Source organism: Cebus imitator, unplaced genomic scaffold, assembly GCF_001604975.1.
Source record: "Cebus imitator isolate Cc_AM_T3 unplaced genomic scaffold, Cebus_imitator-1.0 Scaffold645, whole genome shotgun sequence".
Taxonomy (NCBI): Eukaryota; Metazoa; Chordata; class Mammalia; order Primates; family Cebidae; genus Cebus; species Cebus imitator.
Window position 1 is genome coordinate 433,900 of NW_016107960.1, and position 14,840 is coordinate 448,739.

General features: G+C 40.1%; 1 protein-coding gene across 3 annotated transcripts in view; it reads right to left on the reverse strand.

The window, feature by feature from the left end:
• PIK3R1 (phosphoinositide-3-kinase regulatory subunit 1) overlaps positions 1 to 14,840 on the reverse strand; it is an 85,348-nt gene that overhangs the window by 66,785 nt on the left and 3,723 nt on the right. For all 3 annotated transcript variants that reach the window (XM_017517748.2, XM_017517749.2, XM_017517750.2), the window contains exon 2: positions 6,230 to 6,949. In XM_017517748.2, the coding sequence (XP_017373237.1) occupies positions 6,230 to 6,563 (334 nt within the window). In that variant the 5' untranslated portion in view covers positions 6,564 to 6,949. The remainder of the gene's footprint in view (positions 1 to 6,229; positions 6,950 to 14,840) is intronic.

The following is a 14,840-nucleotide window of genomic DNA, read 5'->3' on the forward strand; positions in this document are numbered from 1 at the left end:
TGTACTGCTAACATCTGCTTGTTTTGTTTTTTACTAATCAAAACCTGGATATGTAAATGATGTCATATTTGGCACTCTTATTTGCCACAGGTAAAACATTTTCCCCTTTTTGAGTGCTACTTAGCAGATGTTAAGGCACTATTTGTTGTTGAATTTCAGAATTTCTAATTTTTTTTTCTAACTCAGAGAAGAAATGCTTACTAATCGAATGCCTCTTGTAGACAAAGATGCATTCACCTAGAAACCAGAGAAGACTGACATCAAATTTATCAAAGAATCTATTGACAAGTTAAATAGAAGAGTTCCATATTTATGACAAAGAAAATTGTATTAGAATATCAACATTAACTTAGTTGCCGGAAAACAAAATACCCTCCCTCTAGTTAAATAACTCCTATTTGAATCAGGGGTGTATGACAGCTTTACTTAGGGTATACATATAAAGACACTGGACCCTTTTCCCATTTTTGAAAAAAGAACACAGAAAGAAGTGTATAGAGCCAGAAGCCTTAACAAAAGCATCTGAACAAACATTTCACTTAAATAAGAAAATATAACTTGCCTACCATAGCCTTGTGATTCTAGAGGACAGAGGCAGAAAGAAACAGACACCTGGCAGAAAGCTTCTCCTCAAATAATGTTTTATTCTGCAACCCTGGACTTAACTGTCACTGCAGCTCTATGAGAGAAGATCAAGTCATTCCCTTCAAAGAACAGACTGGGGAAAGGAGGGAGAAAAGCCTTCCTCTCCACTCTGGGCAAGGCAGCCTCCCTACTCATGGGCCCCTCAGAGCGTGCCTGTGAATTCCTAAAGTGGCCAGGCCAGCTCAGGGTCAGAACCCTCCTGCTAAAAAAACAAGAAAGGTGAGAATCCTGTCTCTTTTTGTCAATTTCATTTTCAAAAAAAACCATGGATACATAAATTGTTAATTAGGACAACTTTCTCTTACACATTTTTAGGGGTACAAAATAACCAAAATTAACAGAAAAATGTTTTTAAGAAATCAATAATTTATTGAGAATATAAATGCTCATGAGAGGGAGAACTGTGTTGCAATACATAATTTAATATGCAAATGAATATTCTGTGACCATAAGAGAAGTGGTTAGGCTAATCTGATTTTAAACAATTAGCACATTTGCTTTTTCCAGACATCTCTTTAATCGATTATATTGATTACATCTTTTAGAAATATTTCATTTCCTACTAAAACACAGAGGACAAACACTTAAATTTTCAAGCCTGGGTAAAAATCTCCACAATGTCCTGATGAACTTTTCGGATTGGTCAGAAGTTCAAGACAGATCTCAAAGGCCTTCTAGGATCCCATAACTGACCCAACTATCTCACAGCATCAGAGTGGTGGACAGAGGCAGAATGAGAAGTCAGCACCATAAATTGGATGGTTTACCCCATCACTCTGGGGCTTAACAAGACAAACCTCCAAGTTCACAGCAAAAGCTTATTTAAGCAGGGAGGAAGGCGAAGAATGTTATGAGAAGGTACATTCTGAAAGAAAACAGAATTCATAAATGCAGGAATTTGTGAAGCAAAGCAAATTACTTGCACTAGTACTATTTGCCACAAGGAGACAGCTGTAGGTTCTGACCAATGGGCCCAGCAGAGGTATGTAATCTGGTATCAGGTCACAATTTATGTGACCTCTGCACAGTATAGTCAATGTTTGTGATTTATTGCAGCCCTGCTTTCTAGACAGGGAACAACCACCAGGAAGGGACACTCAAATGCTGAGTGTGAAAAATGTAATAACAGCATGCCTCAGGCTTTTTTTTTTTTTTTTTTTCTGTTTAGAGGGATTTTGATCAAGATTTAAAATAAGCCACGCCAAATGCATGCTTTATGTTTTAGATTTGAAACCAGCTGAAATCTACTGTCAGAGTCTGTAGGAGCAGCCAGCGAGGGCTGTGTAGGTCAGGATGGAGGTGGGTATGGACTCACACTCATAAGTAATCTCTCATGTTAGCAGGTTTCAATGCACTACACAAACCAACGTGGGCAGATTCTCACTTATCTCAATATTCTGCATTAGCATGACTTTAATAAAAGGATCTCAAAGTAAGAGTTAAAACCACTGTTTTGAGAAATAGCCCCACTGGATGGCTTACAGATGACAGAGGAATATATTTTTATTCCCATACCCCTATATCCCCGCTTTCAGTGAGCTCATTTCCTTGTGTACGAGAGAAAATATAGAACCCTGGCTGAATGGGACTGTATGTGGCGGAATGGGATGCCAGGATCTGAGCAGCCTAAGGCAGAAAGAGCCAGAAGATTGTCTTTCAATAGCTGCCTCACCCAAGGGCATATAACACCCACCTTGCACATTCAGCACACTCTTTATCTATATGAAACATGGAAGCGGTTCTCTCCAAAGAACATAACATAGGGTTCTACTGGCTCAGAGAAAAACGAAATAAAATGTGATTCTCATATTGGCAATTTTAGCCCCCATGCAAAGGGAAGGAGATAAAAGGATGGGAGAGAGGACACAGAATTTGCCCTGAGGACACTCGCTGACCATGGCACACCCTCTACACACCTGGCTTCAGTGACTGAAGGTACTGTCAGCTTAACCCACTTTCCCACCAGCAGAACTACCTGCACCAGGCCCTGGTGAAGAAAATAAGAGTTCTGGAGACATACCAGGCAATGGTTAAGGCCAAGGCAGGATGCCTCAGATGCGGGGGATGTAGATAACAAATAAGCTGTTATTTTCTAAAACAGGATGGGCCATTAAGCCTTGTATGACTGCACATGACACTCAGAGCATGTGGCCAATTTCAAAAGCAATGCAGAAAGTGAAATAGCTAAGATGATGAGCTGCAGCAGCACATGTTTACCAGCATGCTGGGAACCTACCACACTGTCCTAGATACTTAGGATAATGGGGGGGCCACAAAGATCCCTCCCCTTGAGGAACTGAAAAATCTAACAAAGGAAACAGACAATGAACAATAAATATAGTAAGTAATTTATATCGTGGGTTAAGTAATCAATGATTTGCAAAAGCAGACAGGTAGGTCCCAGCATGGAGTCGTGTGAGTAGAGCCAGACTCTGTGAGAAGATCTGAGCAGAGAAGTGAGAGTGGGTCAGTCAGGCAGATGTCCAGGGGAAGAGCTGTCCGAACAGAGGGGACAAAGTACAGCCCTAAGGTGGGAGGGAGGCATGAGAGAGCATCTCAGGGCACACTGGCTCTTCAGTCTTGATTTCATCTTTTATCTTTGCTTTCTGGCACAAAGCAAGGACTCAGGCCATGCTTACTGAATGTATTTAAGTCCAAAAACATCCAAGATTATCCACTTAAAACAATTCATTCAATCTACATGCCAGCGCTTCCTAAAAAACTGCATGCAAAATGTACTGGAAGAAAGTACATGTTCCTGAGAAGAGCTGTATATAAGATTTTCTAATGGGTTTTTTTGACTCTTTCTCCCTAAAAGTTAAATGTCACGGCTTTATTTCTAAGAACATATAAGCAAAGAAGAAATGTAGACTCTATTGTACAGGAAGGAATCTCTCACAGAATGTACTTTTGACCAGAGTCTAATGACAATTTCCTTTTAAAATAGAGAGGGTAGCAAGGCTCAGCAGGACACAGACACATGATAGGCATGCAGGCTGTCCTCACCCCCTCTATCTATGCTGCTGCCCATTCACGAGGTGTGCCAAGTCCACAAAACAAAACTGCCATGTGGTTCCTAGACCTGGGGTGGGGGGTTGGTGAGGAATAACCTTCTAAATGCAATCAACACAGCATGACATGAAAAACTGGCTAAGTCAGGTGGAGGGTGTTAAAAGAAAAGAGAAAAGGACTAAATAATTCAATTACGGTAAGAATAGAACAGAACTATCATTTCTTGCCCCCACACAATTTGTCACTGCAAAAGCTTTTCAAAGAAATACAGAGGCAAAAGAAACCAGTCTCATAGCTTCCAACATATAAAATGGGTCCTTACAACTACTTTCCATATCAATTTAACATGCAACTCATAGGAGCTATTGAATTCTCACTTCATAGGAATATTTAAATGAGAATACAAGACCAACATTTCTAGAAAATTGAATGTTTAGTATTACACTCCCCACACGACCCCCCAACACACTCTTTTCAACCTTTCAGTTATTCCTAATTTCTCATTTATATTCAGGCTCTAATACTTTCATGCACAATATCATGGGCCTTTTCCTTGAATTCAGCTAAAAATTTTCATTTCACTCCACCTTTCCATGTATTAAAGAAAAATGAAAAAGCTGCTAAAATTCTTAATTGTAATCACATTATGTGAGAACGCAAGCATTATAAAATAGTTCAGGATATGAAAAGAGAAAGTGACTTTTCCTATAAAAAAAGACTTGCTTATCTGTACCCCATATCCAAAGAAACTTACACCTGATAGCAATTATCAAACGCAATTTTGTTTAGAAACTGCATTTATAAAATTGTTTTGACAAGGTGCCCATATTCCACCTTTTAAATAATCTTCTGTAAACAACTGAGATATTTTTATGATTCTGTGTAACTCTGTATTCTGGGACAAATTAAATCATTTTTCCATTTGAATTAGCCTATTGAAGAAAGTGTTTTTAACTTAAAAAAAATAAAAAGTCAAAAATACATAACTTGGTGGAGAAAAACAAATATGTATATATCTTCAATCTGCTAAGTGCTGCAATGATTGACGAAATCACTTATGTATGTGCAGAGAGTCCCAGTTTTTTTATTGAATATCTGCAAAGAAAAATTAACTTCGGGTTTTGAACAATATAATAAAAGATATTATTTGAACGTTATCAAGTATAACATTTATGAAATAAGTATCCCTTTTGGGCTGGGGACAGGAAAGAAAAGAGCTTCTTTTCAGGTATCATTAATAAATTCCTTGACTATAACACAATACTCCCAATCCTATTATTACTCAGTACTGAAAGGCAGCTCTTACCTTTGCATTCGGCTTCTCTATTCTCATTGTCTTATTCACGTGTGTTAGAATAAGGCAATATTAAAGAAGGCACAATAGATTACTAGCGGTATCAGAATCTCTTCCAGAATTTTCATATACCCTGTGATGCCAGTCAGGTCTCCTCAATATATAACTACTACAGTTAGGCCCATCCATCTTAAACATTCCTTCCTAGTCCTTTCTTAGACCCTAAGAAAAAAGACTACACAAGAGAAAAGAGAAAAATGATGGTGATTTACTAGTGAGGAAGCTGGTATTTGACAAAGCTGATAACAGCAAAGCAGAGCATGAGGCTTGTCTCTGTGTGAAACAGAACAGAAGATAAACCTTAAAGACACAGCTGTGCCCGAAATGCAAGTATGGACCATCTCCAATAAGCAATAAGTGGTTTTTGAATGAAGGTGGTTTCCATTTAAGAAAAGTATTCAGTGAATTTTTTTTCCCCTCATGAAGGCAAACCAGACTATAGGCATTAATGCTACAAATGACACTACCCACAAAGGAAGCAAAATCTCTTTACTTTTATACTAACTATAGGATTGGGTTTCAGCTTTGGCCACAGCAATCCTGGAGAGGAAACCAAGAGGTAGATACCGGGTTATAAAAACAATGGTTTCTTCTCAGCTGAGTTCTGTGGTCATTTTATTACTCTTTACATTTTTCCATACAAACCATATTAAATATACTTATATTAGACTTACCCTCCAGTTTCCCAAAATTATTATCAGATATACGCAGGTTGAGTATTCCTTATCTGAAATGCTTGGAACCAAAAGTGTTCTAGATTTCATGTTGTTTTGGATTTTGGAATATTTGCATTATGCCACTCGACCACTCTTAATTTGAAAATTCTCCAATGAGAATTTCCTTTGGGTATCAAAAAGTTTGGGGCTTTTCAGCATTTTAGATTTCATATTTTCAGACTAGGAATACCACCTACAATGCCAATTACAAAAATAAGAAATACAGTAGATGTTTAATTCAATGACAACTATAATAGTGTTGAAAGACACTTACTAAACAGATTCTCAGATGCTGTGTCCCTATTTTTACAATTTCCAACCCCACAAACACAAATTTCCAGCTGTGTAATGACTGACCAAGCTTTTACGTACCATACATCAATTTGGGTACAGTTGTCAAGATAACTTCCGCCCGGAACATAACAACTCAACCCAAACTTAAGACTTTTCCTTAAAAAGAAAAAAAAAGGGAGCCATTAAGCAGCCACTTATCAATACTGACCTTGCTGCTCCACATCTGCTTCAGTTTTGGAAGAACCTGGTGCAACAGGAAGAGGACGAGGTGGCCGTGGCTTTGGTGTGGGAGGTGAGATTTTTTTCCTTCCAATATATTCTACATAAGTTCCCGGAAAGTCCCCCCTTTCCCCTGTGGTTTCATTATAGCCATTTAACCAGCCAATTTCTTCAGGCCTGGACTCCTGTCCATCAGTGAATCCATGAGCTACTAAAGACCCTTTATTCACAGTCAATATGTCACCCAAGTGCAAGTCAATATCTTCCTCTCTTTCCTTTTTATAATCATACAGCGCTCTGTACTGGTACCCCTCAGCACTCATGTTTGCAAATCTGCTACCATGTAAGAGTTGAGCCTGGTTGTACAGAGCTGACTGATTTTACGTTTTTATGAAAAGTGAATTCAAAGAGTGTGTCAGAATTCCTATTATGTGTCCAGCAGAAGACAAAGGACCACTCTCCAAAGGTTTAAGAGGAGAGGTGATTGGCCATGCGGCTGTCCATCTGTCCTCCATCAACGGTGTGACTGAAGACAGGGTTCCACTTCCTCTGCGTGCCACAGTCCTCCCACCGCCTTCCTCTTCAGCAACTTGTCAACACTTTGAATCCAGGCTGACTCTCACAGTGAGGCCCAATCCTTTCTGGCACTTTTGTCACACTGTCCATCTGTCATCTAATTGTACCGTGGCACTCCACACACGAGCTTCACCTAGGAATGAAAAAAACGAGACTTAAGAATGAACAACACACTTTGCCATCTCTATTAATTGGAATTTCTACTTCCATTCAACAAGTACTTGATCAATTTGGCAGACAGACACAGGCCAGTGTGCTACTGCTTGACACAGTATACACCACAAAAATTAGTAAGGCAGTCCCTGCCTTCCAAGAACACTGGGCGGGGACAGAGGGGAGGAGTGCTGTCATGTGGCAATGTCTCAGAGATAAGACTAGTACACAAAGAGCCACTGCACTAGTACATATCATAAGAGAGGCAGAAACTAAACACTATGGGGTTCAGATGAGGGAGAAACCACACTAACTGCAGGAATCTGAAGACAGAATGGAATGTGTGGTGGGATGCTAGTTACAGAAGTGACTAAGAAAATGTCATATTCTGAGAAGAGCTAGAACAGGCAGTCCAATCCGCCTGAAGCCAAAGAGGCAACAGTGGGATTTGGGTCAGAGATTTAGGCAGGGGCCGTCGGACATCAGGTACGCCCGTGGTGACTTTGTGAGTAACGCAGCCCTCAATGTGGAACAGTGAAAGGGCTTGGAGAAAAGTGAGCAACAGGATTAGACCTGCACTTCAGGAATATCGAATCCAACCACAGTATGTGAGAAAGGTGCACTGCAGAGGTCTGGGCAAGAGGCCGTGAGGACACAAGCCAGGGCAGCAGCAGCAGGTGAGGAAAGGGGAGGAGTGAAATAAACACTCCAGAGAAAGAACATGTGGGATGTGGCAAATGCTTAAATGTGAGGCAAGAATGAGAGGAGCAAAGGGTGCCTGATCCTGGATTAATGACAGTTTGCAACACTATCAGGCAAAGAGAAGCCAGGTGACCTGATGGGCTGACGGGGATTCTGGGTACCCCCATGCAAGTGGCTGACTGAAATCCTGATCTGTGATTCAGAAGAGGAAACACGCCAGAGATTTGGCAATCAGCCACAATTAGGCAAGGCTGAACTCAATGGAATGGAGGCGCTCACAAGGACAAATTAAAAGTTTAAAAAATGATCTAAGGGCCAAATAGTGAAGTGCAATGTATGTAACTGAGGTAAAGTCAAGGTCTAGAGACAACGTCCCAAAATCAAGGAACGAAAGTTCAAGAAGGAAAATGTGATCCCTAAAACTAAGTCCTACAAAGGCATCCAGACAGGAGAGACTGAGTCAAGGCTAAATAATTTGGAACTTCCCCCATGATAGAATCATGATGCAGATTCCAGTCCAATAATGAGGGCAATAACCACGTCTTAAGGAGTTAAAAAAATATCAGAGAGGAAGTAGCAATGGTTGCTGCAGATCACGCTATAAAGAGCTCGATGGAGGAAATGGGAAATGGAAGTGTTTTTCTTTTTCTTTTTTATTCTTAAACATAGTGGAGGCAAGGGAATTAGAGTCACCAAGTCAGAGTAGATGGCTGAGAAGAGCAGGCACACATATACACTTTGTACTCCCGGCATTGCTCAATGTTATCTTTATTATAAAGAGTAAAAGCCACCCAAAGGTTTCAGTTAAGCGGGCTGCACAATAAAGCAATAAAAACAATAGCCACACCGTTTCAGTGGGCTATATCAAAGACAGCTTTTATAAGTCTTAAAGAGGGGAACGCTTTGGAAGTTTAATATTATAGGCACTCTTCAGTGGAGGCATCTTAAGAAGCAAAATCTAATCACAGATTAATTGTTATGTTGGCATTCAGAAGTGTAAAGTACTCAACTTTACATGGTTAAAGCCTCTTAGCTGTAATACAATAACGCACTTAGGAGAGTTACATATTAAAAGAAGCAAAAACAAACACTGGGAGTCTTTGTGGAGCAAGAATATTAATTGGAGATAGTACTCTACTTTGCCTTTCAGTTGTCTGAGAAAAAAACTAGAGCAACCAGTAGAGTGTATCAGAAAATAAGCTATATTATTTGTTTGAAGAAAGCTTTTCCTTGTGAAAGATCCAGAATCAAATTAAATATTCACTGCATAAATTCACATGAAAATGTAGAACTAGCAAATCTCATTTTTAGTACTAATGTACTCTATACAAAAGAGACACAGACCTCTAAAGAACACGAACATTTACATATCCCTAAATGCTTAGAAACCAGGCAATATGCCTAAGAATAATTTAATTCCTCCAAATCTGCCTTGAAATTTTTGTTAGCTTTTCCTGGCAATGTATGTCTTTTGTGAGGGGAAAAACCTCAACCAGTAGGCTGGGTAGATCTTTATGCCAGCTGCTTCCCAGCACTTCCTCTATTCCAGCCACCCAGTGGGCCAGTTTGGTGGGATTCTTAATAGAATGGGAAGTATAATAAACAAACTCTCCCCCATCTCCAATCCCCCAGGAACCATCAAACAAGCCCCTTGCTCACAGCTTACCTCTGAAGCTGTTCCTTGCCAGGAGGCTCTGTATTAAGTAAAGGCTCCAGGTCTTGTCAAGGTTTTACAAACCTAAGAGCTGTGCTTGAGTCTGCCTGAGGCTAAATTTGTGCAAAGGGAAAAAGAAACCTGAGGAACATGATGACTTTTTAGAGGCTAGACACTAGAGACGCAATCCCTGTCAGAAGTGACAAAGAACTAAAGGTCTCTACAAATTCTCTCTCCCTTGCCCCCTATAAGAAGAACCTAACTTTGTGTTTAAGAAGAACCCTGTGCAGAACTCTGGGTCCTCATCTGATAAAAAAAAGAACCACAAATCTTCTCTGATTCTGGATGGTAAATAGAACATACCACTCCTGTCTTCTGAGACCCCAAAGCAAAGCCAGGGAGATGGATACAAATAGGGCATCCATCCACTGATGCAGATATTAATTCAAGGCCAGCCATTAGTCAGTGCCAATTAAGTGGTCTGAGAGCAATGTTGTAAAAAAAGGAGAGGAGGGCAGACAAGTCATTGGGGTGGGGACGGGACTGCACGGTGATACGGTGTAGAGAGGCCTTAGCTAGACAGAGAAGGCAGGCACCCCTACTCTTTTACACATTGTACACTTTCTCCTGACTGCCATGTCCATTTTGATGTCTGTCATTCTGGAGGATTAAATGGGTTAATACACATAAAGCTCTGGTTAAGTATTGGGTGATGATGATAATAATTGAGTTTGTACACATATATCTACAAATTAGTATTACATGATGATATGATGACGCTGACAACAGATGGACAGATGGATAGGTAGATAACGATCTAAAACAGGTACTATCAGTAGTCTCACTGAACACAGGGCAGAGAATTGGTATCTCTGCCATGATAATACTCAGCAATTGTGAAGAGGTACTAGAATTCAGATCCAGGCAGTCTGGCTCCATAAGTCCCATTTTTAACACCTCTAGCATCTACTGGCCAAGCTCAACTTCCTTTGGTGTCAATGATGCAGATTTCTGGTCTGCACAAGCTGACTGCTCCGATTAATCTTGACTGTCTGTCTGCCTCTTTAACTCTCTCAGACAGAGGTTTTACTGATAGTGTATGTGGCTCTTTCACACTACCTGCACATGCAAAAAAGCTATTTTAACTCGGCAGCAGTTCCATCAAGTCCAAAACCCAGCATCTCAGTCATGCAAATTTTCTTCCAAAGAGACTTCATTAAAATGTGTCCCTGCCAAAGAGGTCCATAAACTAGTGAATAAAAGAATACTGGGCACACCACTTCTGGAAGCCTGCCCACTTCTGGAATCCTGCCTATTTCTGCTCTATGAGCTTAGCTTCTGCCACCTGTATCCCTCTAGCACCTCTGCCTCCTCCCACTATCCCAGGCCCCTTCACTGAACAATTTCCAACAACTCAGCCCCTCCTTGGGGGGGATATGGCACTGCCACAAGGACTGTCACATCTAGAGAACTGGCAAGTTCTCTTTTCTCTCATCCTCAAATTCTTCCCAGGACCACAGAAGACCCAGCAGCCTGAGGTATTTGGCAATACCTGTGTAACCCCCCATCCCCGAGATCAATCTGGAGCCTCAGCTATCCAGATCAACAAGCTATATCCTCAGATTGACGCACTTATACCTCCATTCTCTTTCGCTACATATACCTCCCCATTGAACTATTTTTACGCAGTTCAGACATGATTATTCACATAGCAAAGGTTTTTTATATGTGGATAACATAATCTACAATGTAATATTTTCAAATACCCAAGGCAGTTTTGTAATATAGGCTCCAAGCTAGTGCATGCATGTAAGTTATTGTAACAAACTAACGCATTCTTATATAACATCATATGTAACAGTTCAAAATTTTGTTTAAGGGATTTTGTCTTTCAATCCTAATGAATGCTGGTAATCCGATTAATCAGAAGCATATTTACTTAACAATTCTCTGACTATTCCCCAAAATTGTTTCTGATGTTTGACAAACAGCAATCCACAGATACTTAATGTACAACTGTTTTAAAGTAGATTCTCTGTGTAACCCTTCTAACCTATAGGAATTTTGGCAAAGAGCCAAACAAAAAAGCCCTCTGACTTTTCATTTGTTGAGTTATTACATTCCCCCTTTAGAAATGACAAGAATTTGGAAAACTTGATGGAGAGTAAGGTTAAAGAATATCACATTCATCAAGAATATACCCAAGTCATGTGATTCTCTCTCGCAATGAAAATTAGCAGGTTGGCATTGGATGGCAGCACAAAATGGGTCTTCAACTAAGACAGGAGGGTACGGAAGGGTTCCTGGGCCCACAGCCCATCTCTCTACATATCATCTTTTCCATTTCAGTGTGCTAACTCAGAGTCTAGGTCAAACTCCTCACCTAAATTCATAGTCTTTTAAAAACCATTAAAAATGTTTTACCTTCCAAATCATGGTATCCCTGAAATCATGAAAATCAAGCTAAACAAAATTAAAATATCTTAGTGTCTTAGTCTGTTTTGTGTTGTTACAATGGATCCCTGAGACTAGCTAATTTATAAACAACAGAAATATATTTGGTTTCGGAGGCTGGAAAGTCCAAGAGCACCGCACTGGCCTCTGGTGAGGGTCTTCATCCTATGTCCTCTTGCAAGGACAAGACAGCAAGAGGGAACCAACCTCCAGTTTATAACAAGCCCACTCCCAAGATAACTAACCACTCTTGCCATAATATCATTAATCCATTCATGAGGCCACAGCCTCCTATTAGGCCCCACCTCCCAACACCATTGCATGAGGGATTATGTATTCCAACATATAAACTTTGGGGGACACATTCAACCCACAGCACCTAATAAACATAATAAACTGCCTTCAATTTGAAATGATGAACTCAGGGTGAATTTTATGGTATGTAGGTTTTATATCAATTAAAATAAAATGAAAATAATGGGCTCAGATTAACCCCAAAGTCATAGACATTAAATTTATTTAAAAACCAACCAACTAAATAAAATGTGTTGCATGCTGCCATGCTCAAGGCTGGGTGTGTGAGGGGGTAAATAGGGTGTATAAGCTGTAATTCTTGCCTACAACCCTTTTGGTGTTGTATTTGTGGGGCGAGGGAAAGAAGAGCAGGCAGCACAAGCCCAGGTAACACAACAAGGAGACAGTGCTCTTCAAAAGGCAGCCATCATGGTGGGAAGGCACTGCAAGAGTCAGAGAGGGATGACCCTGGCGCGGGTGGCGGCAATGCTTAGGCACGCAGAGGTCATTACAAGGAGGCTGGGAGAAAAGGCGATGTGGCTTCTGAGACTTGAGGAACAGATGGTATCACCCAGAAAAGGCCATGAGGCTGACCATTCCGGTTCTCTGCATTTTTACAATGGAGAGGACATGAGGGGACAGCCATGGAATGAGAGGACTGAAGGGGATGATTTTAAGTCTCTCTTCTTTTCAAAACAAAGATGCTATTCTGTAAACTTCTTGGCAAGGTTAGCATGAACACTGAGCTTCAGATTCAAGCAGCTGCCCCAATCAGCACCTAAATATGTAACCTCAGGAAAGTTACTTAAGCCTCTCTGTGGCATAGTTTTATCATCTGTGACAGATACAAGCAAACCTACAACTCACAGGGTCGTTATGAGGATTAACAAAATGACATATATAAAGCACTTAGCTCCATACCTGATAAGAGGTTAGAATAATTAACACCAACATAGTGCTTACTTTGTGCCAGGCACAGTTCTCAGAGTTCTACATGTATCAACTCATTTAATCATTACAACCACTCTAAGTACAACTATTATCCCCATTTTACAGATGAGAAAAGAAGCAGATAAAAGTTACATACTTTGCCTAAAGTTACATAGCTAGTAAACTGCAACTATGCCATTACTATTATGACTCTTAGTACTGAATGTCACCTACTGCCATTTATACAATTCAGATTGAAAAGAGGAACACACATTTGCGAAAAATTTTCTTCTGCACTGCCTCTTAACTGTACAAACAATTCTAAGTGAATCCTGAATCTAGCTAAAATAAAACTCCCTGCTGTCTTAAACCCTTTTTGGAGTAAATAGACAGATAAAGGCTGAATGTGGACTTTGCTCATGTAATTCTCTCCTTACCTGAGTTAGAGGATGGCTCTACAGAGGTCAGGACAAAGGAGGCCTGGGAGGGGCCCAGGGATGTTTCTATGTGTATATGCATCCCCAGGATTTAGAGCTAAGTAGCTATGTCCTCATGGGACAGCCCTTGATCCTGGGGCAGAACCCCAGGCTGGGACACTGGGACATCCAGGGAGGAAGACAATAGGCAAGTAATAACCAGCCAGAAGTCTTGGCTTTACTCACTACACCCACTGGTGGAGTCTCCTCATACTTTGGCCAGGTTCCTGTGACTTCAGTGCCCTCTTGGATGATCATTAACCAGACAACTATTTTGACTACAGGTGCCTGTAGGTATGTATTTGATTTACTTTAAGGAAAACAATGCTAGCAGAATAAAATCTCCAAAGATGTTTCTACAGTAGACTTTTTTCCAGGAGTATTGTACTACAATCACTCTAGCCTTTCAAATAAATAAACACCTAACAAGCCAAACAGACAAGTCTATAATTATACAGCCTATTTTTTCAGCTTATTTGGCTTAATATACATGAAATGGTCTTTAATTGCCACTCTTTTAAGCAAGTAACTCGATAAGACTATTGGCAGAATCATGGCAAGTAATCACATTAGGATGTACATAAAGGAGGCATGGGAAATATGCAGTCAATGATACGAATACTTTAAAAATTAATTACAACCTAGATTTTTGATAAAAAGCTGTGACATAATTTATATTCTGCTTTCTAAAGTAAAAACTTAACCATATAATCCCTTCCATTGATAACTAACTTTCTAGTCTTCCAGGGCTTCATTAACATGCTTCATTCTCTTGCCTTCACTTGCAAACCCTGTGCCCTGCCAAAGGGAGAGAGCAAGAGGAGCCCATATGAAACATACAATACACTGGTAACTGAGCACTTCCCACTTGTTCTGCATTGTGTATGCCTTGAACGTGAGAGAATTCTAAAACCCAACGCAAATATTATCTCAACTGGCTATATTCTACTTGAGCATAAAAATCCATTTTTTTCAGCCTGCTCATTCACCATCTCTTTATTCAATAAAACACGCATTTTGCAAATCACAACATGCAAACACAATAAAAACTGCACTAGAATTGTTCCTATTTTAATGACCCCATGAACCATCTTGCAGAGTGGATGCCTTTTTACAATACTCCCCTGAATGACTAAAGAGAAAAGAGGAAATTTCAATCAACATATCAACCTAAAAATTACATGATATTCGGTACCAAAACAGAGATATAGACCAATGGAACAGAACAGAGGCCTCAGAGGCAACACAACACATCTACAACCATCCGATCTTTGACAAACCAGACAAAAACAAGCAATGGGGAAAGGATTTCCTGTTTAATAAATGGTGTTGGGAAAACTGGCTAGCCATGTGCAGAAAGC